This window comes from Podarcis filfolensis, assembly GCF_964270895.1.
Source record: "Podarcis filfolensis genome assembly, chromosome: 2".
In the NCBI taxonomy this organism is placed as follows: Eukaryota; Metazoa; Chordata; class Lepidosauria; order Squamata; family Lacertidae; genus Podarcis; species Podarcis filfolensis.
The window spans coordinates 68,891,222-68,917,307 of record NC_139605.1 but is presented as its reverse complement, the minus strand read 5'-3'; the positions used below and the strand labels follow the sequence as shown (position 1 = coordinate 68,917,307).

Sequence of the window (26,086 nt, the reverse complement as noted above, 5' to 3'; positions counted from 1 at the left end):
ACACCGGTTGCAGCACCCTAAAACCAGCTCTGGATTTTGGGTCCAAGCGTAGTCATTCTTGCAGCCCCTCGTTGGCTGCTGAGCTAACTCCCGCTCAAAATGCCTGAAGAGGGTTCTTGTTGCTCCCACAGGAGGCAGTGCCAGTCAGCTCCCTAGAGGGACCATTGACGATAAGGCTTTCAGTGGCTACTGGACATGCTGGCTATCTCCATAGCTGGAGACCAGTGACACTTCTAAAGTACCAGTTGCTTAAGACCACAGGAGGGGAGAGTGCTCTTGTGCTTGGGTCCTGCTTGTGGGTTTTCCATGGGCATCTGTTCGGCCACCATGCATAGGAGCCAACTCCCTTTGGGGTCAGTTCCCCACAAAGTTTTTTTTATTTAAAAAAAGGTGAGGCAGCGCCCACGGGCCTGAAACCGCGGGAGGCAATTGGGGGATCCAAGCAACGCATTGGTCGATGGAACTGCTGGGCTAAGCTGGCTCAAGTCCCCACGAAGTTGATGGGCATTGCTATTCAAAGGGTGTCTGTGTGCTGTGATCGATTATGCAGGGCAGGGCTTACCTGATGCCCCCCCCCCAATATTTTATTCAGGTTGATTCCTCTGTTACTGTGAGAACAGGATGCTGGACTAGGTGGGCCATTAGACTGCAAAATTATAGTATAATATAAGGTAAAGGGACCCCTGGCCATTAGGTCCAGTCGTGGCCGACTCTGGGGTTGCGGCGCTCATCTCGCTTTATTGGCTGAGGGAGCCGGCATGCAGCTTCCGAGTCATGTGGCCAGCATGACGAAGCCGCTTCTGGCAAACCAGAGCAGCGCACAGAAATGCCGTTTATCTTCCCGCTGGAGCGGTGCCTATTTATCTACTTGCACTTTGAGGTGCTTTCAAACTGCTAGGTGGGCAGGAGCAGGGACCGAGCAACGGGAGCTCACCTCGTCACGAGGATTCGAACCACGACCTTCTGATCAGCAAGTCCTAGGCTCTGTGGTTTAACCCACAGTGCCACCCGTGTCCCATAATATAATATAATATAATATAATATAATATAATATAATATAATATAATATAATATAATATAATATAATATAATATAATAATATAATATAATATAATATAATATAATATTATATAATATTATATAATATATAATATAATATAATATGTAATCCGTAAGAGTCCTGTTCCTTCCGTTGTCACCTGTTGGGCAATGTGTCAGGCTGGGGTTTGGGGCTGGCAGGGCTTTTCCAGAGTCCCAAAAGTGGTCAAAAGATTCTTAAGCAGCGTGTGTGTGTGTGTGTGATGTGTGCGCGTGTCCGTCCCAGCAAAATAGCTGGCGGCTGCCGGCCGGGGAACGGGGCGTGGGGGGAGGAATGGAAGCAGGACTTCCCCTCGCTCTAGCACTACAAGCGGCTGATTTCCCCGAAATGATGCTCCGCCGGCAGCATACTCCCTTCCGCGCTCTGATTGGGCGCGGCGCGGGCTCCCCGCCGCTGATTGGGCGAAGCGCGCGCTCCTGTCCCTTGCCCGGGGATTCCCGAGGGCTGGACGCATACATACAGGCGCTCCTGGTCCAGCGGCTGCAGAAGCCGCGGTTCTCTCGCCAAGGAAGGAGCTCGTTCGCGCAGCAGAGGAGCGCTCGGCAGATCCTCCCGGGACAAGAGCAGAAAGGTGGGTTGCAGCTCAGCTCCTATCAGAGAGACCTCAGGGGACTGGCTCGCTTAGTTAAGGGTGCACAAGACCGCCGCTCCAGGTTGCAGTCCTACGGCTGCACACTAGCTTGGGAAGCCCAGAGGCAGGACTTCTGCACCGACCGTGCTTCCCCGCTCTCCGCATGAGATCGGTCGGCTGCACGGGAAAAACTTTCTCGTCTTCTATCGGGGAGCGGGCGCGCCGCGTGGGGATCGAGGAAGCGGGCGGATGGGGCGCCTCTAGTACCGCTGAGATCGCTGCAAGCCGCTTTCTCAGACAAGCGTGTCCTCAGTTTCCTGGAGATCAAAGGCGGAAGGCTGCAGGCAGCAGCTGGGCTAAGTTTAGCAGAGCAAGCGGGGAGTTTAATGAGTAACTTTTTTTTTATTTTACCATCCTGTGTGAATGATCCTGCAAAAGTCAAGTGTCGCTGTTTTCATTCAGAGCCAGTAGTTTAGCTGCCTTTGCAGGCTGATGGGGTAAACGCGGGGTGGGGTAACAGCGGGGCGCCCGCTAGGCTTCTACCTGCAAAACCAGCAACGCATCTGGAGGCGCCTTGAGGTCAGCCAGATCTCATGGTGAAACAAGGCAATCAACGGAAGGCAGGAGAGAAAATCCGGATGCAGAGCGCGCACGGAATCTAGTCCAGTGCCCGCAAGATCCAGGCCACGTGGGCGTGGCTCCTTCCTGACTAGGATGATTCTGGCTGTAGTGAAATGTTGTTTTTAACTGCATCAATAATCGTTTCTTTAGCTAGGGTGCAAAAAGTTAATAGGCCAGCTTTTTTTTTTTTGTAGTGTTTCCCAGGGGAAATTTGCTAGCAACATGAGGGATAGTACTGGGTGGTGTTAGTTATTTTGTTGTTATACCCGGAAGTAAAGTTTGTAAAAAAGAGAGAGAGAAGGGAGGGGAAAGAACAAAACAGTATTTAGCTGCTTTGACACCCTCCCTCAATGTGAAGAGGGATCGGCAGAAAAGATAACCCGAGCCTTAGAAGGAATTTTGGTACGGGCTGCAGGTCTTCAGGACTAGGAAGCAACAGGTACAGAAAATTTTCTCCATCTCTGAAGAAAATCTGCTGAAGGAAGTGGAACTTAATTTTTCTGATTTTAACAAAAAAAAGTTTGGAATTCTCCTCTAAATATTAATTATTATCAAGTTTGGAGCAAAGGGCAACATCATATCCCAAACTTTAAAAGAAGAAACGCACTGCTCACTCCTAGGCATGTTTGCTGGTAAACTCAGGGGAGTTCCTTGTACAAGAAAGCTTATGTAAGATTTACAGCCCAAATGTGTTCCGGAAACTCTAAAACAACAACAAATGAATGGCAAAACAAACCCAATGCAGTGAGGATACATTTTTTGCTTCCTTCATAAATATATATATGTGTGTGTGTGTGTGTGTGTGTGTCCTTACTTCACTTGGTGGAATACAGGAGCCATGGAGGTTAGTTTAACACATGTATTATACTTGGCAGCGAGCAATCAGGAAGGCAGCCAGAACAAAATTCCTCTGAATAAGAACGATATCCGCTTGTAGGATATGTGGAATTGGCACTTAGCTCTGTGGAGCACAGGGCAGCTCTTCCTGGGCCTTTTGTCTTAATTTTGAAGGGCTGTAATCGCTATGTTGAATACAGAAGCTTGTTCCTCTTAAACTAGCTAGTGGAGCAGCAGGCCATCCCTAGGGAGCAGGAGACATTCTGGGACTCTTTATAGACCTTTCTGATGAAGGGCATAAACAGTGAAATCTGGAACTTCCTTAGAAACTCTACATTGTTAAAAGGTCTGTTGGTCCCTCTGGCCCCAATCCAGAGGAGTACATGTAGGAAATTGGCAAGGCTTGTGTTGACTGGTGCCAAGTGGCAACTCTCCCCAATGTATCTCCTGCTGCCTTATAAACATTCCCCTGAGTTTATAATATGTGAAACAGCCTTTCCTTCTCCTTAATAGCTGCGGTTAAGTCCCATCAATGGAACTAAAGCAGTTAATTGTGCTCATCCCAACTTCCTGAATCTTCAGTCTGAACGTAAGCTCCATTGAATTGAATGGGATTTGCTTCCAAATCTGTTTGTGTGCAAAATGCTTTACAGTTCTTCATCCCTTTCCCACAGTACGTCTATGGGGAAGGTTGCTGCAGCTTATTTTACTTTTTTATGGTGGAACGCCCATTATATGCAGTGCCTTAGCCCTTTGGTTGTTTCCAAATATTTCTTGCCCTTTCTAGTACTACCGTGTCAGGATTATGTTGAGGTAACTGGCGGCTGTCGCCTCTGGAGGTGGTTTCTGCTGATTTTCTTAAACGGCTTTTAACCAAACGACAACACTGACTCATACAATCACACAGTCTACACAATACAGACGCAGTTTGGTTAAAGTAACCCACACTGCCAATTTTCACAACTGTGGAATGGACAGGGCAGTTCACAAACTAGAGAGTGTACAGCGTGCTGTCAGTTGCACCAGTGGCAATGAACAGAGGACAGTGTTTTTAAATTGTATTGCAAGGGATACTAGATCCCCCTAGGAAACCTACCATGGGATTCTTCAAAGAAAAGATCAGTAATGGCAGAGAAGCCTCCATGTGACTCAGTTTGCCCACAACTACCAGTCTTCCTTTGCTCTTTGTAAGGTTCTTGTGTAGTCACAGCTGCATTTACGCAGAGCAGCAATGAGGCCCAAGAGGCCTGATCCGTGTATTTCATGACTGAACTGCATGTGTATGTACAAGAACATACTCCACAATTCTCTGCTGCGCATAGGAGTCTTGTAGCGGAAACGTGATGTGGAAAAGCATTCTCTGAAGTTAGAAAGCTTGAAAACTGTTGGAAGGGTATGGTGGTTAAAGCCATTTTCCGCTGTTTGTCCACAGCATCTAGGAATTGGAGGCATGTTGCCTGCGACTACAAAGGTTGCATTCCTAGCTTTTGTAGCTTATTAATATCAACAGAGCCAACCTTCACAATTTGTCTAGTCTTTGCACACACAAAAAGCCATGGCGGTGACATGTGAAAGTTGGTTGTGTAGATAGTGAAGAAGTACAAGTTTCAGTGGTTCCAGTGTTTCGGGAGGCAGGGAAAGAATGAGGGGGAAATTTCTTTCTGTACATGGAACGGGTTAGTCTTCTCCATGTACTCCACATTCCTTAGTCAGCTTTTTCTGCACAAAAAGGCTTCAGGTTCTCCAGAATTTCTTCTTTGCCCAATGTATGTAGAATCTATCGATCGGATGTGCTAATGAGCATAGCCAGTCCTTTCAGTTAACAGTGCCATGGATAAATTTTCCGTCCTTCAGAGCACAAAAGGATTTTCTTACAGTAACAAATGTTTGCTCAAAATAGAGTAATGATTCCTTGAGTGTGCAATGATTACTTGGTTTGAAAGGACCAAGAAACAGCAAGCAATATGGTCATCTTAAGTCACATTACACATTAGCTGCCAGCATTCAGTTTTAACTGCAGAAAAATAATAATCTCTTGCTAATTTGTCTGAAGCATGGCACAGTTAACAAAACCAATTTGCTTGCCCAGTTGAACAGGGAAACAATTCTTGGAAGGCTACAGTGGCTACAGTTCCGCAATTAATATTTGAGGTGGTTGTGACCACAGGATAGAACTCCCATATGATTGTAAGAAGTTGTGTTGAATAAAAGCATACTTAATTTATTAGGGCCGTGGGTCCAAGGAACCTGGGTCTTATCCAGGGTCCCACAGTGAGAAGAGCAGTAATGGCAGATTGTCCACTGCTTCCAATCTTCCTTACGGAGATGGAGGCCACCCTTTCAGTTCTAGCCGGGAAATGATAACCCCGGCAACAGGCCTGACTGGTGCCTTCTGTGAACAAAGTGTGCAGCCTAGACATGTCCTAACATCCTTGGCAGTTCATTGGGGATCTGCTGCAGACAGTGGCTTGAGAATTCTATAGCAGAGATGTTGATAGGAGAGAAGTTTGAAAACCATTCCTTCAGAGTTGCCAGACGCCAGCAGATAATATGCAGCACGTTATGACCTTCACTTAATTTGACACAGGCAGCAAAGTGGGTGGTATTCAACAGAGTTTTGCTCAGAGTGGAGCCATTGCAGATAACAAGCGAGCGGTTTCCAAGCATTTAACAACAGCATTTTGGACAAATCCAACCCTGAAGTGAAAGCTTTACTGCCTCTGAGATGGCAATACTACCTGAAGGCAGCCTCTCTACCTATTTCTAAACTACTCTGGTATGTCCTTACATACCACCTTCGGTCAATATGCAACTGGCATTCTGCATGGGTTCAGCTAGCAAAGTCAAGATGAGCATTTTAGTTAGTGTCTTACAAGATGGGGGTTGGAGGAATGATTCTGGAACACTGGGGAACTGAAAACCCATGTGGTTTTAATGACAGGGGTGTTGGGTTTAGAAAGAGAAAATTCAGGTTGAAATCCCTCCTCTCAGCCATGAAGATGTCTGGGTTGCCTTTGACCAGTCACTGAACCTATTCATTAAGGGGAATAAAATAATATAACCCCTAGTTCCTATGCTATAACTAAGAATACATTTAAAGCATTATTATTTCTGATTCCACTTTGCTTTCCCTCTGTTGTTAGCCCTGTGTTTTAAATTGTAAATTCCTAGGGCCAGGGGGTCTATCTTCTTCTTCTTCTTCTTCTTCTTCTTCTTCTTCTTCTTCTTCTTCTTCTTCTTAATTAACCGTTGTTACATCTGTACATCAAAGACTATATATAGTCTGTAGATCAAACTCATCAAAATAAAAATTCCAACAAAGAAGTATATTATCTTCATAAATTTAACTTCCCGTTCTTCTCAACATCTTTTCACTCTAATAAACCTATTACCTAAACTTATCAGCAAAATCATGATAAAATATTAATATGCATCTCTCTCTCTCTCTCTCTGTATATATATATATATATATATATATATATATATATATATATATATATATAAAACCTTTATTTGCAGAGCTTATTCAAAAGTTGCTACTGAATTCAGATTGCACCACTTATTTTTTAAGTAACTCTTTAGAGGTTCCCAGCAGCAGGGGTCTATATCATGTCTTCTTGCATTCTGTAAAAGACCGATCTGTATAAAACACAGATCTCTTATAAGTCTGTTCTGAATTCTGTGAAAACATATCAATTCTAGTAAAATTCTATGAATAGCAGGCATTTGGCCCTTCAGAATATTGAGTCTTCTTCCTCTTCTAAGCTCAAATTATTTTTCCTTCAGATCCAATATGCCACAAACAAGAATGCGCATGAGGCCTTGGATGGAATTGCAGATTAATTCCAATAAAATTCCTGGGCTCCAATGGATCAATAAGGTATGGGTTTCTTTTTCATTTTTCCTCTAACTTTAAAAATATTAGCCTCTTTTTTTTTCTTTTTTTCTTTTAAGTCCAGAAGCAAATTTCAGAAAAATAGAGATCTCAGCAGCTGATTGTCTTTGACAGTAGTAAATGTTGCTGACAATTCCATATCTAGGAAAATGAAATTATCCAATGTTCAAATGACACAAGTTATCCTAAGAGTTCTATCCCACTAAGTTATACTTAGAGTAGACTAATGTAAGTCCATAGACTTCTATAGCTCTACAGTGAGTCTAAGTCAGATACAACCCTAACAATTTAATGGTATCAAGGCTAAAAAGTTGGGAGGAACGTGGCATGCAAACCTAATTAAAAGTGATACTGTATAAACCTCACCTCAGTGAATGAGTTGCTGTAGCTGAGATTTAATGCTGCTTCTTACTTTCATACTTATTAATAAAAGAAAATAAATGCTAAACCCTCTGAGATGTGTAAGATCACCAAGCTGATAGGGTTCTCTGTGGTTAGCATCCCCAGAATACTGTATGGAACAAAATCATACGTCAGAGTCTGTTGTACAGGTTGCTGTTATGTTGTATTGTAGAGAAACTGCACAGGCAGACAGAGAAATACCAATCAAATTGCAATACTTTCAGTTCATTTGACTTCTTGGGTTGTTCTTGATACTGTTTTCCATATGTAATTCAGGCACGCCCACTAAAATCTGTACTGTTGAATTGTAGGATGAAAAGTTGTTCCAGATTCCATGGAAACATGCGGCCAAGCATGGCTGGGAGCTGGAAAAGGATGCCTGCCTTTTCAGAAACTGGGCCATTCATACTGGTATGGGCCATTGTCAGGGCAATTTGTTTTCTACAGTGTCATTCGCGTAGACACAAGTGAGGCCAGTACCATTACATTTCTGGGGAGAGTGTATTTACATCAGCAAAAGAGGTAACTACTTTAAACCCTGCCTCTTTCCCCCCGGGTCACATGAATGCTTGCAGCCCCTTGGTAGGCTAGAAGCCTCCTAAACGAGGGACAAGCGCCAGACACATTAGCCAAGTGTGGCTGACATTGTTGTTTGGTTTGTTTCTTTTTAGGATGTAGTTATGATTATCGTTACCAACCGCATTCATGTATATTTCACTGTTGCAAATGGCCTTGAGGCTTTTTTTGGTAGAAAGCAACAAACAATATTTTTATTAAAGTTTTATCAGCTGCCCGATAAACAAGAGCTCTTTGGGCAAAGGACAATGTAAAAACAAAGTAAAAATCACAGTTGTAAAGATATGGGCAGACTCTCCAGCTAGCCACAAACAAAAAGAAGTATGTACAATAACGTTTGCTTGTGTTCGAGTTACTTTGAGTCACACAGGCTGAAATGTATCCGTATTTACTTATTTTTTAGATGAGTCAGTATTGAGCACCTGCATATGATGGTTGAGTTTTTAGGCTGTGAGTGCCTGGATTGGGGCCTTAGTGGCTATATCTGGATTAGGTTACTCAATGCAGATTTATGTTGTCATTATATAGGGAGGTACAAACCAGGCGATAAAGAACCTGACCCTAAAACTTGGAAGGCAAATTTCCGTTGCGCCATGAATTCATTGCCTGATATTGAAGAGGTGAAGGACAAAAGCATCAGCAAAGGTTCCAGTGCTGTCCGGGTCTACAGGATGTTGGAACCCTCAGCAAAGTCACCAAAGAAAGGTATGTTTGCAAGTCATTGAGAGGGACCATTTCCAAAACGGAATACATATTCACTGAGAATAAGGCTATGTCTTGTCTTTAGTATCACAGACTGCTTGGCTCTGAATACCCACCATGGGAAAGGGCTTGTGGGTTTCCCCACAGGTATCTGATTGACCACTGTAGACAAAAGATGCTGAACTAGAAGAGAATTTGATCTGATTTATCAAGGCACTTCTTATGTTCTTAAAGTTGGTTTTCTGAATGCCATAAAAACTCACTCTTGGCAAAAGAAGGGAACTCAGTACAGAAGGTGTTTACCAGGCAAAGTCTTGTGGCCTCCATGACAAGGTCATCACATGTTTGCTTTTATGGTCTGTGAAATTCTACAAAAAATAATGGGGGATCTTTGTTAGGGATAGAGCCTACAGGCGATAAAGAACCTGACCCTAAAACCTGGAAGGCAAATTTCCGTTGCGCCATGAATTCCACAAATGATTACCACAAATGATTCAAGTATTTTAAGTTACTTTGTACCATAAAATTGATGACACCTGAATTTGTTGGTACTGTCCATGTTCTCTGCAGCTTCTCTTTCTTTCTCATAAATGCATTTCATTGTATTAAATCTGTACACTTTTGTTTTTCGTTGGCAGAGAAGAAATCAAAGTCCCTGAAAATCAAGAATGCAAGAAAGGTATGTATTTACCCTTTATCATCAAGCAAGTGAAACATTCACATGGAACTCAAAGCCTGTGGATGACTTGATCCTAACCTAGAATGGGACAGAGTTCATATTCAGGGAACTTCCAAAATACTTCTGACAGAGTTCACACCTTCCTTCTGCCATCACCACTCAAGCTTTGGCTTTCTAGGATTGCAACCCTGGAGCTTCCACAAAATAAAACAGATAATTCCATGAACCAAAACCTAGAAGCTTCCACAAAATGAAATGGATAATTCCATGAAACCAACCAAAACTAGTCTTAGAAGAGAAGCACTGACAGGTTGCTTGTGCCAAAGTCTTTTGCATGTGTAGTGAAGTTGGGAAATCTTGGTATGTTAAGCGCTGGTTCACACAGATGTGAGGCATTGTGGGAGAGATAAAATTGTGGCCTTCCGAGGAGTGGGTATTTGGTCTCTTTAAATGTAAAACTCCCTGTCTCTAGAAGTGTGAGTCAATTACATCTTGACTCTATGCAGGATGAGATGTTATCTGATTTACAGACTCTGGCACAGCTGGGGGCCTGAGTGTGGATTGGGTTGTAAAAAGGCACAGGAGGCTATCAAGTAATTTCCAATTTAGGAGCCTGGTAGGTGTAAGAGAAGCCTGGGAATGGAGGAAGAGCCTTTTGACCTAGAAGCTTCCACAAAATGAGATGGATAATTCCATGGAAACCAGCCAAAACTAGTCTCAGAAGTGAAGCACTGGCAGGTTGCTTGTGCCAAAGTCTTTTAAAGGGATGCTTATGGCTAAAATTAGATTTTAAAAAATTCATGGGTCATCTGTACTTGAGATATGGATACCCCAGATTGGTTTAAGTGATGCTTTCAGCACGCGCACACGCACACGCACACGCACACACACACATATATAAATACACACGCACACATCTTGATAAAAGAGGTCTTTGTTTTCTGCAGTCAGTGGACGATTTCAAGACAGAAGAGACAGTCAGTGCAACAAACAGCATTCAGCTGCCAGATGACCACAGTAGCTATGTGCTTCCCAACTGCCAACCAGAGAAAATGGAAGTGGGGAGCACATTAGGAGGTGAGCTACAACTTGAGTCATCTGTTTCTGTGGTTTGCACATGGTGTTCCTATTACCCCAAATGAAACAAGATGAAGCCTTAAAACACACACCCAACATACTCCCAAATGGTTGCTATTTGCCAGAGAAGATGGGTCATGGGTGGTCAAGTTTCCTGCTATCTATCTATCTATCTATCTATCTATTTATTTATTTATTTAGAGTGCCTATATCCTGCTTTAATATCCCCAAGAGAGGTTCTCATTGTGACTTACCAAAGTGTCTCAAAAGAAAAGGACATGGATAAAGTGGGATTATTTATTTATATATATCCTCTCTCCCTCTCCCCCCCCTCCCCCAGTTTGCTTGGAATGAAACTGTTTTCAACTATTTGGTGCAATCTTAGGAAAAAACCTCCTTCATAAGGATTCTGACATAGTTTGTATGATTTTTTTTTCAGATCTCTCCTCATGTAACTTAAACCCTACTGACTGGGGATGTTCGCTGGAGCATCAGTTGCCGGACAGCACAAACGACTTGTATACATTTCAAGTGTCGCCCATCACATCCTCCTCTGACGGTTGGTGTTTCATTGTTCATAAGTGTTGGGGCAGCAGATTGATCAGAACTGTGCTAACAAAAAGAACCCAAAATAACAGGATGGCAGGATTTATGTAACCTGGAAAGGGAATGGTTCTTGTGCTAGCTACAATAGTGTAAATCCTACAGAAGCCAGTAAAGTTGCTTGTGTAAATAAATGGTCAGTTTTATATTGTTTGGGTCATGCGACTAGAAGTTATGGTTGGCGGTAGAAGATAGGAAAACACTTGTAATAAAAAATTAGTCTGCAAAAACTATTGAGTTTCATTGAGTGCCCTTTTTTCCTCCCTCTTCTTCCTACAGGAACCGATGAGGATGAAGATAAATTTGCATCGGGTAACTTGTATCAGGTAAGACGATCTTTCCTTTTCTGAAAGGCGCACACTGGAGTAAGGTGTTTTGCAGTCAGCACCCCTTCCTGCTGAAGCCCCCAGAGGAGGTGTTGCTTGTCAGAGTAGCTGAGTTGACATAAGGCACCTTCAGAGGGTCATATGAAGGCCCTGAGGTGAAGAGCCATAGCTTTGCATGCAGAAGGTCTCAGGCTTAATCCCTAGCATCTCCAGGTAAGGCAGAACTAGATGGATCAATGGTGTGACCCAGTATAAGGCAGCTTCCTATGCTTCTAAGGGCTTTACTCTTGCTTGGGCTAAACCATCACTAAGCTGTGACCACAGAAATCTGAGCTTGGACCTACTCTCTGAGCCCTGAGTCAAGCATGCTTGTGGGGAGTTCAGCTGCCATAGGTGAGCATCCCATTGCTGCTCCTGCAGACCAGGGAGCTGAAAGTCCTTTGTGGGATGAAAGAGAGGCTGCATGAGCAGGAACATTCCCATATCCCGAGAGAGGCTCTGAAGCTGCTTCTCTGTTAGGGGGAATGAGCTGCCATTACAGATGAGTAAAAAGAGAGCATGCTTCCTGGGGTTTTTGTAATGTTACGTGTCTGAACTTGGTACAAGCGGTCAGTGCATCATTCCATTCATTGAATTAGAGATGCAGAATAAGAAATGCGTTTGCGTCCATTGCCCTTTTCCATTTGGCCTGACCAAACGGAGGTCACAAACGTTCACGCCAACAAAAATTTGCTGAATTACTAGTTACTGTATAACTTAATAGATTTGAAAAACGGACGACAGTGGCTGTTGAACTTGACCGAATACCGATATGGACAGGTGATTTAAAGTATTCCCCCCCATTTGTCTCCTAGGAGCTACTGTCATCCACTTGGCAGCCAACCAGTGTTGGTGGGAAAGGTTTCCTGATCAATGAGACTGGCATGCCAAGTTTATTCTTTGACTTCAGCTTTCAGGAACAAGATGCTGCCATTGATACAACAAATGCAGGTATGAATGCTTTCCGTTTTACATTCAGAATACAGCCAAAGGCAGGAAAAATAATCTAGTTAACAGCTCAACTCACCAAGTGTGCACCCAGTGAATGCCCTTATGCCTCAACAGTGAGGATGCTAGGTCCAAACTGTGACATTTATTCATTTACATTTCTTTCCTATCTTGTCCTAAGGACAGGTGGCACATACAGCCATGTATGCTGTTTTATGTTAGGCATGGATGGCGGCGCAGAATTGTGAAGCTGCCATCCAGACACTGGGGCATCACTGCTGCATACTAGACAGGGCTGAGGCAAGGTGGCAGCAGGGTCAGGCCATGTAGTTTCAGCAGTGGGACCACGGCTGCCAAGTCAGTGGAACCTCTGGCACAGCTGCGCAGCCCTGACTAGGTTGCTGGCTGCCCTGCCCCAACCAAGGAAGCGCAGCCATGGTGCCGGTGTCGAGAGGGTGCAACTCCACCCCACCACAAGCACCTCTATGACTTTAATCCTCCAAACAACCTTCAGGAAAGAGAGCGATTAGTCAGCAGTTTTGAGGCTAAGCAGTGAGTTCAGTCCACATGCGCAGGTCTCTAGACATTAATGGCACTATGCTTGGTTTGTGCTTTTTGAGCATTTGTGTATGCATGTCATCCAGTCGCCCAGTGATGAATATGTGTGTGTGAACCCGTACAGTACAGAATACAGTACAGAAGCCTTCAATCCGCAGGCTGTTCTCTTCTCTCAAGGGCTATCTGGGGCAGCCTTTGTATACTCAAGATATGGCATCTTGGTGCTGTTAAGTGATGCTCAGGGTAATGAAAGAATGTGGGGATACCACACCACTGATTCTGGAGGTTCCTAATTGGAACCTCTAATTTTCAAAACCACCAGAGCTCTGCAAAAATCTGCTTTTTCAGAGTACATATGGGTCATATAAATTGCCCATCTTCACATTATCATATGTTCTGGACCTAAGATGCATAAGCACATTCAATTGAGCTATTCTGTTGATTTATTTTAATGATGGCTTTGCCTAAAATCATGCTGCAGTCCTATACTGCAGTCCTTGTAGTACATCTCTTGAACTAGCATAGAGAGCTTGCGCTGCACTAGCTCCCTTGATATGTCCTCCCTTGATATGACCTCTGGGTTTATTAGTGAGCAGTGATTAATTATAGACCTATGTTAGGTTTGTGAGGGTGGGGTGGTGGAGACTATAGCTCTTGGGATAAAATTAATAAAATAATAATAATAATGCTTTGCACCCACCCTATCCCCAATTAAATTGTGTACAATTTTTCCTTGTTTCTGCAGAAATTACATTGGACATGAAAACCGGCTTGGATTTCACATTGGAGTCCATTAGACCAAGTTTGCCCACAATACCTTGTAGCATGTAAAGCTGTTTTTTGTTTTTGTTTTTCAACCACTAAGGCTGCGCGGTTTTATTTCTTTTGTCATCTGTGAAACTGAACCTAACGGGAAGCGTTGCTAATACTCTTTTCAGTGTTTAGACCTGAAAGTCATATTCAAGATTACAGCATCTGCGAATGAGCAAAAATATCTTTGTGGTAGAACTGTGTCCCACTCCGTTGCTTGACTGTATCATGAGCCAATTAAGTCATTATTGCTGCTTTCCCACCTTAATTTGTTCCTACGTTTAATATGATCAGGGCTCAAAGTATTTTAACATGCAATATACATGAAAAGGTGCTTTGCATCTTTAACAAAATGGCAGATATTTTAATCGCACCCATAGCTTATACTTGTCATCACTGCATACATCTGGAAGACTGGTGAGGCAATTACTGACCAAAGACATTTAGTACAAGTTTGTGCTTTTGCATTCAACCAAACATTTCCATGGGGATGTCCTTTTTTGTGATCTGAAGTCTCAGATCTGGGCCGCAGTTTTGTAAATATGTTTCACTCAATAATATGTGAAAATCAGATACACATGTAGTTCTGTGTACTAGGCATTTCTGAATTTTACTCATAGGACATTTTAGTGGTTTCCTGACAACATATTTCAGTTTATTGTCATCAGTTTTTCAGATGGGCACTATGTTCCACTCTGAAATATCTAATGTTCTGTTTATTTATATGGTGCCATTATCAAGAATCATCTGAATGGCTATTGTTAAGAGTCAACAGAAGTTTCAGTAAAGTGTATACTTATGGAGCTACAAGACAAAGTGTTGGTCTCCACAAATCATCAAATCACTAAGTTGCAGCCTTAGTAGCTTTGTCCCTGTACATAGTTTTTGTATATAAAAGGTTTACAATTATTTTAATTAAAAAAAATGTATATTTTGTTTCTTGTTTTATTTCATGTTGGAGGTGCCCAAATGGGGAACAGTTTTTAAAAATATATTTATTATTTTTATTGAATTCTTACAACATATTACAACACAGACAAACATATTTTTTGGTTTGCCTTGATTAGGGCTGTACACCAGATTCAACTGAATGTGAAACTAAATTGGGTAAATTTGCATGGATCTTGGCTTTGGCTTAATTGGGCCGAGACCGTTCTGGGTTGGCTTGGCCCACCCAAAAGTGACCCAAGGCTATCTAAAATACAGGGTGGTCAGGGTGCAGGGGAGGAGAGGGAGGTATGCAGTCTTGCAAGAAAGTACCGTAAGCCTCTTTTATTTCACTGTGATTTCCTTTCAGTTAAACATGTTCAAGTAAGCCTGGCAGAAGGAAAACAAGCCTCTAAAATAGCGTTGGAGTTACACCACCCCTTTTGCCAGCTTAATTCATGCCAGATTGCCAAAGGACGTGGCTGAACTGAACAGGTTTAGGATCCAGCTTAATTCCCAACCCCACACCCCAGATCTGTCCCCATTGTGTGGTTTTAATGGCAGTTTTAAACAACAGCAGAGGTTCGAGTAAAGCTTGGATGGACACTAAGTGTTTAAAAAACATCAACTAACAAGCCACCTTTAACCAGGAGAAATAGCAGAGATGCGTACAACGCAGACACCTAACACCAAAAAGCTAACACAGCCTTTCCAAATTATCTTCTTGCTGTAGTCAAACCTTGTTTTAAACTGCCACTGGCCCCCTTAGTGTAACCTCCCTGCTTACTCAAACCTCTGTCGTTGTTTATACAGTGGTACCTCGGGTTACATACACTTCAGGTTACAGACTCCGCTAACCCAGAAATAGTGCTTCAGGTTAAGAACTTTGCTTCAGGATAAGAACAGAAATCGGGCTCCGGTGGCGCAGCTTAGCTAAAGTGGTGCTTCAGGTTAAGAACAGTTTCAGGTTAAGAACGGACCTCCGGAACGAATTAAGTACTTAACCCGAGGTACCATTGTAATAACCACTTTCCCCCTTCTCAGTGTTTATCCCTCCTGGGTTTTCCCCAAGCAGCCTGAGAGTGTACCTAAGTGTCAGCCTTTGCCCCTTCCCACTTCATGCCTCTTCTGGTTCTGGGAGACATCCTGGCTTCTTCACCAGCTGGACTCATCTCTGCCACTTGGCCTCCCTCCCTTGCTTCTCTCTCTGCCATGGACTCTCCCTGATCACTAAACCCTGTGACTTCTTCAGCTTCCGACATGTCCTCTTCCCAGTCTTCTCCCTCTGACTGCTCATCATTGTCCCACCACCAATCCCTGGGCTCTGAGCCTTCTTCCCTTGGGGGTTCCCCAGCTGGTTCCTCCCCAGCATTCTTCTGCATCCAACCAGTCCATGACGCTGCCTCTCATTTGGAAATATAACCCAGTGGTTTTTGAAGTATCTGCGTGCAGGCAGCTATTGGCATGTATGATTGGCTGCCAACTCATGTGCCTGCAACCTCACATTCTCCTGTGGCTCCACATTGCAAGGGGAGATTGTGAATGCAGAAACAGCTACTTTTCAGGGAGGTTTATATGCCATGACTCAACAAATTTCAAACTGATAAATTTCCTGTGCAGCTTGTGAGGAATCCCACTGTTCCCTAGACTTTAGTTACTGCCAAAAACAATTAGTACAGAAGGGGTGTTGAAATGAAAATCTCCCACATACAGCAAACACGCTGGTGGGGAAATTTGGACTATTCTTGCTGCCCCACACGAGGTTTGCACACCTCCTTGGTCTGCCTTTGCAAATTTGTCAGTGTGGCTTTCGAAAAGGGACTCTGCACATACAGCTTAGCTGTGCTGAGCAGACCCCCTGCCTAACCGAGATCCCCGAGGAGCATTCCTGATCATGTGGGGTGAATATCTGCGTGCTATGTCCAATCCTCTCCCCATACATTGAGCATATGCCCAGAGTAGGATCATCTGGCTCCCCGATAAATTTTCTGAATGTGATGCAGTGTCTACTGATCACTGTATCTCTTCCAACCAGCTGTAACATCTACATGTTTTGTGACCTATTGCACTGATGGCAGCAAGCCAGAACGCTTAAACTGCTCTTCTTAATATTGGAATCAAGCTTCCTTTGTGAACTATTGGCGACTAAAGTCATTTCTGTTTTAGAATGTCCAGTTGTCCAATTTTAAAACCAGTGTTAAGAAAAATGAAGAGTTAGCAAGAGTGGAGTTTTTTCTCTTTAAAAAGTATGGAACAATGTTTTTCTACTTTGTCTTTCCACCCACTTTTGTTTATTCTTGTGACCTCAAAGTAACAAGCAGACATTTCTTCATGATATTTTGATAGCTACTAGACTTGGCGGGCAACAAAGGCTGCACCAGACTGAATGTTTGTCCATGTTTTACAAGAGATTTGGCATCAGAAGGCAGATTGCCCTGATGTGATGAGCCTTTTATTCAGCAACATTTCGCTATGAAGTCGTCTTGGGTAGATTGTGAGAATAAGAATTTGCTTTTCGCCAAACTTTTATATCGCTTTTTGACATTTCTGTGCTTCCAAACATGAGAGGCACTCCTAACACACACACAGTAAGGAATATAAAATTGCAAGGCAGCCTGTTAAAGCATTGAACTTGTTTTAATACCCTGCCTCCTTCTGAAGCTAGCAACCATCGTTTCCTAGTTCAGATGAGGACACTATGGGCTCGTCCATGCTTCTGCTTATCCTTGCCTAGAAAGCATGGGTCTGGGTGGCTCTAGATTCCCTAGGAAGGAGTCTGAGCGGTTTTGCCTTTGCCCTACCACTTTTCCCACAGGAAACCCTTCTCTTTAGAGCTAAATCAGAACAAATGGCAATCCACAGAAAATCTGACTGCCATTTTACTGGGGAAAAGCAATGGGGCGAATGGAAGGGTGCCCTTGGGTTACCCAGAAGCTTCCTGGTTTAACTGCAATAAGGAAGGGACAAAGGGGTTTCATGTGGAGGGAGAGGGGTGGCCTGTTCATAAGCCAAGATATGGTTCTCCAAACTGGCACAGTATATGCTGTGATGATTCACAGTATTCCTGTTTAAGTTGTGCCTAATCAAGACATGTGGAACCATCTGCAGTTAACTCACATTAACAACAACAATAACAGTCAAGTCAGGACCATTTCAATATTCAGATTTGCATGCCAGACTAATCTGCATCTGGAGAAAGTTCCAGACATTGAAAGGGTCAGAGACTATCTTGTCAAAGGGAAGGGCAATTTCCCTTAACACAGCAGGATCAGTGAAAACACTTTTGCTTTGTGCTAACGCCTTTTGCCAAGATTATTTCACACTATGATTGCCTGTTAAAACCAGATTTCAGCACAAACCTTTATGCACCTGTGTTTGTTTGCCCTTCCTTTGCCAGCACCTTACCCTTTAAGTAGGTCCCCATGCCTACCACCAAGTAGCAACTGTAGGATTCCAGAGGAGACCGTGTTTGGACGTGGCCTGGAGACTCCACTTCTGCTGGAAGTAGCAGGGTGGAGCCTCCTCATTCACCTTTCTGAAGGGAGGGAAGGAGCACAGCTACAGGGCCCCAGCCAGAATGAAGGGTAGGGAAACTGGGGAGGGCATAACATGCCCCTCAAGTTGGGGAAAGAAGGGCAGTGGAAGTCCAGAGAAAAAGCTGGAACACGGAGCCCTCCAAACCTGGTAATGACCCTGGTCAGGCACTGGCTAAAGGCCCAGAAGCTCTGGTAAGCCTCTGATTCAGTCAATAAAGGCTGAATGAATGAACCAACACTACTGTGCTACTCATTAGCTCCCCTCCTCCCCACCAGGACAACTGGTTTTCCTTGATGTTCACAGCTCCAGGTCCATCCCTTTACCACTGGGCCACCCTCAAAGGCCTTACCCATGCACTGGATTTTTGACTTTCAAGAGTTGGCAGCTGAGTGACATCAACACTTTCAGCTTCTGGCACCACCAGGTTGCAGCGGCTGTGTGTACACCATACATTTAAAGCACCCGCACACCCAACACTCCTGGGAACTATAGTTTGCTCCTCCCTGAACTATAATTTCCAGCACTCCTAACAAATGGCAGCCCCGGGATTCTTTAAATGCACAGTGCGTACAGATTTAGTGTCTTGAGTATCAGGCTTGGGGTGCTGAACACCTGCCAACCCTTGTTTTGAAAACATAAGGCCACCCCTGTCATGTCAAATAAATAAGGTCCTCCATACAATTAATGGCATATGTGACATAAGTAGAGGTCACCTGGATCTTGGTAAATGAAACACGATATAGGGGAACTCCAGGTGTATTTTCATAACTTTTATTAGAGGAATTTTCCCCCTTCTGTTGCTGAGGTTGTTGCACACTTCCTTATTCTCAGTAGCCCCATGAAATAGCTTGTGGGTCAAATGGTTAACCACCAAGTTCAGCCTTGCCATCAGCACGAAGTTTTCCCAAAATGACCAAATGCAACTGATGGTAGAGAAATAGCCATCAGCAGCCTGTTTTGTAACCCTTATTGTTTGTGTAACAGTAGTTATTCCCCCTGCTTCAGTATGTGGTAATTAATTTTGAAGTGCCAATAAGTCCAAAACATTATCTACAGGCCAACAGTTATTTTGTATCAAATTTTTAGAAATATAGCCTTAAATGAATCAAATGACTGTGTTATAATGAGTAATCAGAATTAATCAACCCTTTTAAAAGTTGATTGGTTGACTGATGTCATCTGTGCCAGGGGGGTGAGGAACCTGTGGTCCTCCAGATGTGGCTGGACTATGGCTCTCATCATCCCTGCCCAATGGCCAGGGTTGGAATATCTGGAGGACTACATGTTCCCCCACCTGATCTGTCCATGACACTTTGACAATGTAGAACTTGTTTCTTTTTTGGGGGGTTCCCCTATCCAATTCTGGATTCCTCCCCTGCAGCTCTCTATTACACAGCTCGCCACATTCAGTAGGACCCCTGACAGTCTGGAAAAAAACTCAACCTGGCTGGAGCCATCAGGTTCAAGATTAATTCATGATATTTTGGTGAGTTTTGATGTCATCTGAAAGAGATGCCAAGATAGTAAGTTGCCTCACTGGCCGTGATTCAGGGAAGGTTAGTGATTTTCCTTACACTGCTACAAGATGCCTTAAGGCAAAAATTAATGGAATTATGTGATGACAGTCGAGTGCAGAGTTTGGTGCACTGAAACAAAACCCATTGGTTTCATTTGAAAAGTGTGCCAGGCTTTCTGTTCAAATGTTTAATGTTTTTTCTATAATGATCTCTCGGGTATTGCTTCCGTTTTTTCATTGTTTAAGCCATGCCATTTTGGTAGTAGGTACTTTATTAATTAATAAACAAGATGAATAGAGACTTTGAAAATATAGACAGTGTGCTGCTGTTTGCACAGAATAGAGAGCTACCTTCCAATACAATAATGCCCACTCGCATCAGAAAGAACTCATAACCCACCTACTCTCAGCAGCCAGAAACATCATAACCAGACACTGGAGAGACCTGTCAGGAGTAAGCATGGACCAATGGTACCAAATAGCATGGGAAACAGGCCTACTAGAAAAATTAACCAATAAACTGAAACTGACATGGGGACAAATAGAAGAAGATGCCTTCACCCCGGTATGGCTCCACTTTATCACATACACAGCCCAACAAGGCAACGACAAGAATCCACCAACAACATACGAATCAATATGGCTAACCTGATTTAAAAACACCCACCCACCCCACTCACACATGCAAAAAAGTTCACCACAGCCAATCACAAACAAGCAACCACACCCTAGGCCAACCCCAACTTCTCTCACCAATAAAGGAACACAAGCGAAAAACAAAGATAACCTGCACAAGCGACGCTGACACAAAACCCCACACATACATTAAGTTAAGGTTACCAGTTGTCCCCGTTTCCCGGGTTCATCCCCGGATTTACAGCTTTCTCAGCATTCACATGTACATAGCAAACAACAAGTGTCCTCAGATTCATTGAAAAAAATCTAGTAACCTTACATTAAGTAAAATAGAAACATTGCCACCCGACTCCCCACCCACACACCATGGCCCCCTCCACCTCTCTCCCCCTCTTCTTCCTAATGTAACACTAATGTCTCAACAAATGAAACTGACCTGTAGAAAATGTAACTTGAAAAAAGAGACATTGCACATACTTTTGTAAACCAAGAAATCTTTAATAAAAAATACATTTAAAAAATTAGAGTTTTCTTGTTCTGTCTTTTTGTAAATGCACAGTGACACATACCTATCCAATCTTTATTGTGCTTTGCTATTCCTTGTGCATTTGCTGATGCATGTTGTAGCTCTGCACATCAAGCGTCCATTTTCACAACATTCAAGAAGGAAACCTCTGGAGTGAGATCCTATTTCATTGGTGTATGAAGTGGTCTATTAAGAGTTAGAAAAAGCATTTTTTGCTTCTTACGTTTATGTTTTAAGGCACCTGATTTACACTTTATTCAGAAGTCATGCTGGCTGGCACATACACTAAACACTGCAGGGTGGGGACTTTTTTCAGACTGTGTGTCATATTGGGGATGCCATATTTCAAAAAGTGAAAATCCGGACGCAAACGTCATGGAGCTTTTGCCCAAACTTGCGCCGGCAATTCTGCAAATGTGGAACTGCTAGCAAGAACATCCTGCACAATAAAGGTATGAGATGGAATAAAGGTATGAGATTCTCGGCATGCACAACACTCAGGGAAAATATGTATAAAATGATGTATAGGTGGTATGTAACGCCTGTAAAATTGGAAAAAATATATAAAACTGGTGATAAATTATGTTGGAAGTGCAAGATCAAGGAGGGCGATTTCTATCATATGTGGTGGTTGTGTGAGCCTATCAAAAAATTCTGGGAATCTATTTACAATGAATTAAAAAAAATCCTCAAATATACCTTTATAAAAAAACCCGAAGCCTTTCTGCTGGGGATAATTGGGGAGGAAATCAAAAAGGAAGACCAAACACTCTTTCAGTAAGCGACAGTGGCTGCCAGAACTCTAATAGCGCAGAATTGGAAGACATCAAAAATCCCAACTATAAACGAATGGCAAACCAAACTATTTGACTATTTAGAACTGGCAAAAATGACACAGAAAATAAGAAATCAAAAAGACATAAAGTTTAATAAAGAATGGAATAAATTTATGACATACATGGAAAAAGAGGTAAAAAATCTAAAAATCACAGTAGGTGTGACGTAACACTTGTGACGTAAAGAGTCTTTTGAGGAAAAGAAACTGCAGATAAAAAATCATATAATATATTCTGAAACCGAGATGAAGGGAAGTCAATTAATGTTGTGTGTTATTTAGTTATTTAGTTAATGTAAGTTAATTAGTTGGTGTTTTATGTTAGGAGATGTTTTTTCTTTTGTTTTTTTTATTATTATTTCTTTTATTTATGTACTCCTTTTTTGTATGTATGTGTTATGTATGTTTATTTCTTCACTTGTTTTAATGTTGGATGTAGCAAAATGAATTAAAACCAATAAATAAAAAAAAAGCAAGAACATCCTGCACAAAAAGCTACCTATTAACAGTGCACTGCTAGTAGATCAGCCTTTGCCAGCCTGGGCGGGGGTGTGTGTGTGTGTCTTCTGCTCAAAGTAGATCCACTGAAATTAATGAGCATGACCCGTGCTATTTTTCTATAAAAGGAGGTGTCAGATCTCACCATGAACTTCTCCCTTGTTCTCTTAGAATGGCAGTGGCGCACACCTGAGAGGTGCTGGAGCTGAGCTCCTGTGAAAAAAAGCCATGAGCTTGACCCATTAATTTCAAGAAGTTTTCTCTAAGTAAAGCTTAGTTGTAAAACTAAAACTAAGGGTCTTCAGACACTTTGAACTACAACTCCCATCATTCACAGCCATTGGATCTGAACTGACTGGTACTAATGGCAGTTGTGGTCCAGAGCTTCTGTAAGGTACCAGGTTGGCAAAAATGGTAGTAGACCTTTGAGCTTGTGATGAATCACATAAATTATCTTTAAGAAAATGTACAGAAAAGAAAGAAGTAAATGTGAAGTTCATGCTGATACCTATTGTTACAGCCAGGGTACCAGAGTCTGTTAGTGGATGTTAGGAATTAATAAATGGTAAGTTTTAGATAATATTTGGGACACTGAAGGGAAGATACAGGCTGGAGCAGTTCCCCTGAACTGTGCCAAACATGGAAATTCCTGGTTTAGCCTATGCAAAGTAGCCTGGCTGGGCTGCTTGAATGTAGGCTGTTATGAAACAATGGCCAGGCATCTACACATCAGAGGAGGTGTTTTGGTCTGTGCTAGGGTTGCCTGATGATCATCTTCCAAAGCAACTACTCTATTCCGAACTTAAAAATGGAAAGCGTAATGCTGGTGGTCAACAAAAGAGGTTTAAAGACTGTCTCAAGGCAAATTTTTAAAAATGTAGTATAAATACTGACAACCGGGAAACACTGGTCTGCGAGTGCTCCAGTTGGAGAACAGCCTTCACCAAAGGTGTCATGGGTTTTGAAGACACTCGAACTCAGGATGCAAGGGAGAAACGTGCTGTATTGTTTTTAATATTCAGTTGGAAGCCACCCAGAGTGGCTGGGGAAACCCAGCCAGATGGGCGGAGTATAAATAATAAATTATTATTATTATTATTATTATTATTATTATTATTATTATTATTATTATTATAGGAAGGCACGCTTGGCAAATCCACACCGTGATCAACTCCCGCTCGGAAACCAATGTCCTCACTGTGGATCCAGAATTGGCCTCCACAGTCACCTACAGACTCATTGTTAAAACCATGTTTATGGAAGACAATCTTACTTGGCTACGAGTGATCGCAGAAGAAGAAGAAGAAGAAGAAGAAGAAGAAGAAGAAGAAGAAGAAGAAGAAGAAGAAGAAGAAGAAGGATGCCATACAAGATGCCCCTTTTACTTGAAGCTTAGAGAAGGAGGGGGGCGAGCAGACTGAATGGGAGGTGTTGCGCTTGGAGAGGTGTTCTGGCAAGCAGGAAAAGAAAGGGAGAACACTAGGCAGGTGCCTTTAGAGCTTGCTGGGAAACAGCAACAAAGGGGTGGTGCTTAGGATGACTCTGTCTGCAATGCTGGGCTGCTGTGAAGAGCAAGCTGCTCTTGAGGTGACAGCGCTGCAAGATCCACACTCTCTTCATCTAAACTCCGGTGTAAATATGGGTAATTAAACTATTTCCCAAAGACACTACAGCCTCTGCCACCATGTCTTGCTTCTCAATGGGAACATGACCCTCAGCAAGTGCGTGGAACCCCTTGGAATCTTGTGCGTCACTTGGCAGACGTGTGTGTGTGTGTGTGTGTGTGTGTGTGTGTGTGTCACCTTTGTAACACTATGCTATCCAGAAGGCTTGAAACCAATCTGTTTTTGATTTCCCAAGCCCTCTTTTTTACATTTTAGGCATTTCACATTTTCATGGAGTGAGGGTGGGACAAGATGAGACCGGTGCAAATTCAGATCCTTAGTACAACATAACCAAATCTAAACCTTCTAAGGCATGTGGATTTCAGTGGGAGTGATTAACAGTGCAATCCTATATATGTCTACTCTCCCATGGACCAGGTTTACTCTTCCATTGGAATCAATGTGACTTAAAAGTGCTTGTTGGATGGGACCCAAAATGCTTGTGTCTGCTAACCAATTCATCAGAATTGAAAAGAAGAAGAAGAAGACAGAATGCTGCTGAGCACTTGACACATGCTGCAATAAATCACAGTTTGGAACAAGGTCAGGGCATGTTCTGCCTCTACTTATTCTGCAGGCTGCATAGTTTTTCCCTAAGACGCTTCCCATTCCTACTTCTTAGTAAGTGGACCTGTCAGGAGGAGGATGACTAATGGCAAGTTTCTCCGTTTCAGCTGGGCCTGTTTCAGTGAGTGAAGATTCCTCCCTCAGCTCTGAATGGCTCAAAGTGATAACCTCATTGAGAGAAGGAGGAAAGAAGGAGACCCTGAATGTAGAAGGAATCCAAGGTTTGGGGAGGAGGTCACGCCGCCTGATAACAATATCTGAGAAGATAAACCACAAGGCTCCAGAGATAGTTTTGTGGGTTTGTTTAGAAAGCAGCAACAAAGCTCAAGACGTCACTGAATATTATAGGACACACAGCTTTATTGAAAACGTTTGGCAGCCATAGACATTCCCTACTGTGATATAATAATTGGCTTTTACAGCACTGCTAAAGATTTCACCAAGATGAAGAATAATACTTTAAGAAACCCCAAAACTTATCAAGTGATTTGGGGAGGGGCCATAGGGCAGCAATGGAGCATCTGCTTTGCCTGGTTGAACCCCTGGCATCTCTTAGAAGGCCTGGAAAGGAGTCTGAAATCCTGGACTGCCACTGCCAGACGGTGGGGGCAGTACTGAGCCAGATACCCCAATGGTCTGAATTAGTATAAGGCAGTACAGTGGTACCTTGGGATGCGAATGGGATCCGTTCGGGAGCCCCGTTCACATCCTGAATGGAACGTAAGATGCGACAGCATATCTGTGCATGTCGTGTTTTGCCGCTTCTGCGCATGCGTGTGATGTCATTTTGAACGTCTGCGCATGTGCGAGCAGCGAAACCTGGAAGTAACATGCTCCGTTACTTCCGGGTTGCCGCGGAGCTCAACCTGAAGAACATTCAAGCCAAGGTATGACTGTATGTTCCTATGTTTCTGATTAACTGTAACACACACACACACACACACACACACACACACACACACACACACACCCTCTCTCTAGATAGATAGACAGATACCCCAATGGTCTGAATTAGTTTAAGGCAGTATGTTCCTATGTTTCTGATTAACTGTAACACACACACACACACACACACACACACACACACACACACCCTCTCTAGATAGATAGATAGATAGATAGATAGATGATGATAGATAGATAGATAGATAGATAGATAGATAGATAGATAGATGGATCGATCAACCAGTTTGGTAATCCTATGTATGATGCCTTAGAAAGAGGGAAGTGGGGAGGAATTCAACAGCAGCGCACACAGAGCAACACCATATAGTCCATTTTTCTCTGACTTTATTGTAATGCATGTTTGGATATGCCATAATAAACTGAACTTCTGGCCTTTATGAGCACTCTCTCTCTCTCTCTCTCTCTCTCTCTCTCTCTCTCTCTCTCTCTGTGTGTGTGTGTGTGTGTGTATCTATATAGTCTGCCCTTTAGGATTGCATATATAAATCTGAAATGGCAATATTCAAACACAAGTAGGGGGTCATTTCAACTTCCCAGGACACCCTGTCAATGACCTTGAAGTGAGCATCCTGGAGCAAAGGAACTTTAAAGGGAGTCATGAATTACAATCCATCAAGAGTACCATTGCCATTGGTTGTGAACTGAACCCAGACAAAGGATTTTGTATTAAA

The 26,086-nt window shown here is 43.0% G+C and overlaps 2 protein-coding genes across 3 annotated transcripts in view; one reads left to right on the top strand and one right to left on the bottom strand.

Moving 5' to 3' along the window:
- The window catches only part of RAD50 (RAD50 double strand break repair protein), a 135,554-nt gene that overhangs the window by 71,054 nt on the left and 38,414 nt on the right, over positions 1-26,086 (bottom strand). The window lies entirely within an intron of this gene.
- IRF1 (interferon regulatory factor 1) lies at positions 1,515-14,677 on the top strand. The gene is made up of 10 exons (XM_083600175.1): positions 1,515-1,670; positions 6,915-7,008; positions 7,737-7,836; positions 8,530-8,706; positions 9,342-9,382; positions 10,330-10,459; positions 10,899-11,018; positions 11,342-11,388; positions 12,243-12,378; positions 13,679-14,677. Exons 2-10 carry the CDS (start codon positions 6,922-6,924, stop codon positions 13,762-13,764), a joined length of 924 nt encoding a protein of 307 aa, XP_083456301.1. The 5' UTR covers positions 1,515-1,670; positions 6,915-6,921; the 3' UTR covers positions 13,765-14,677.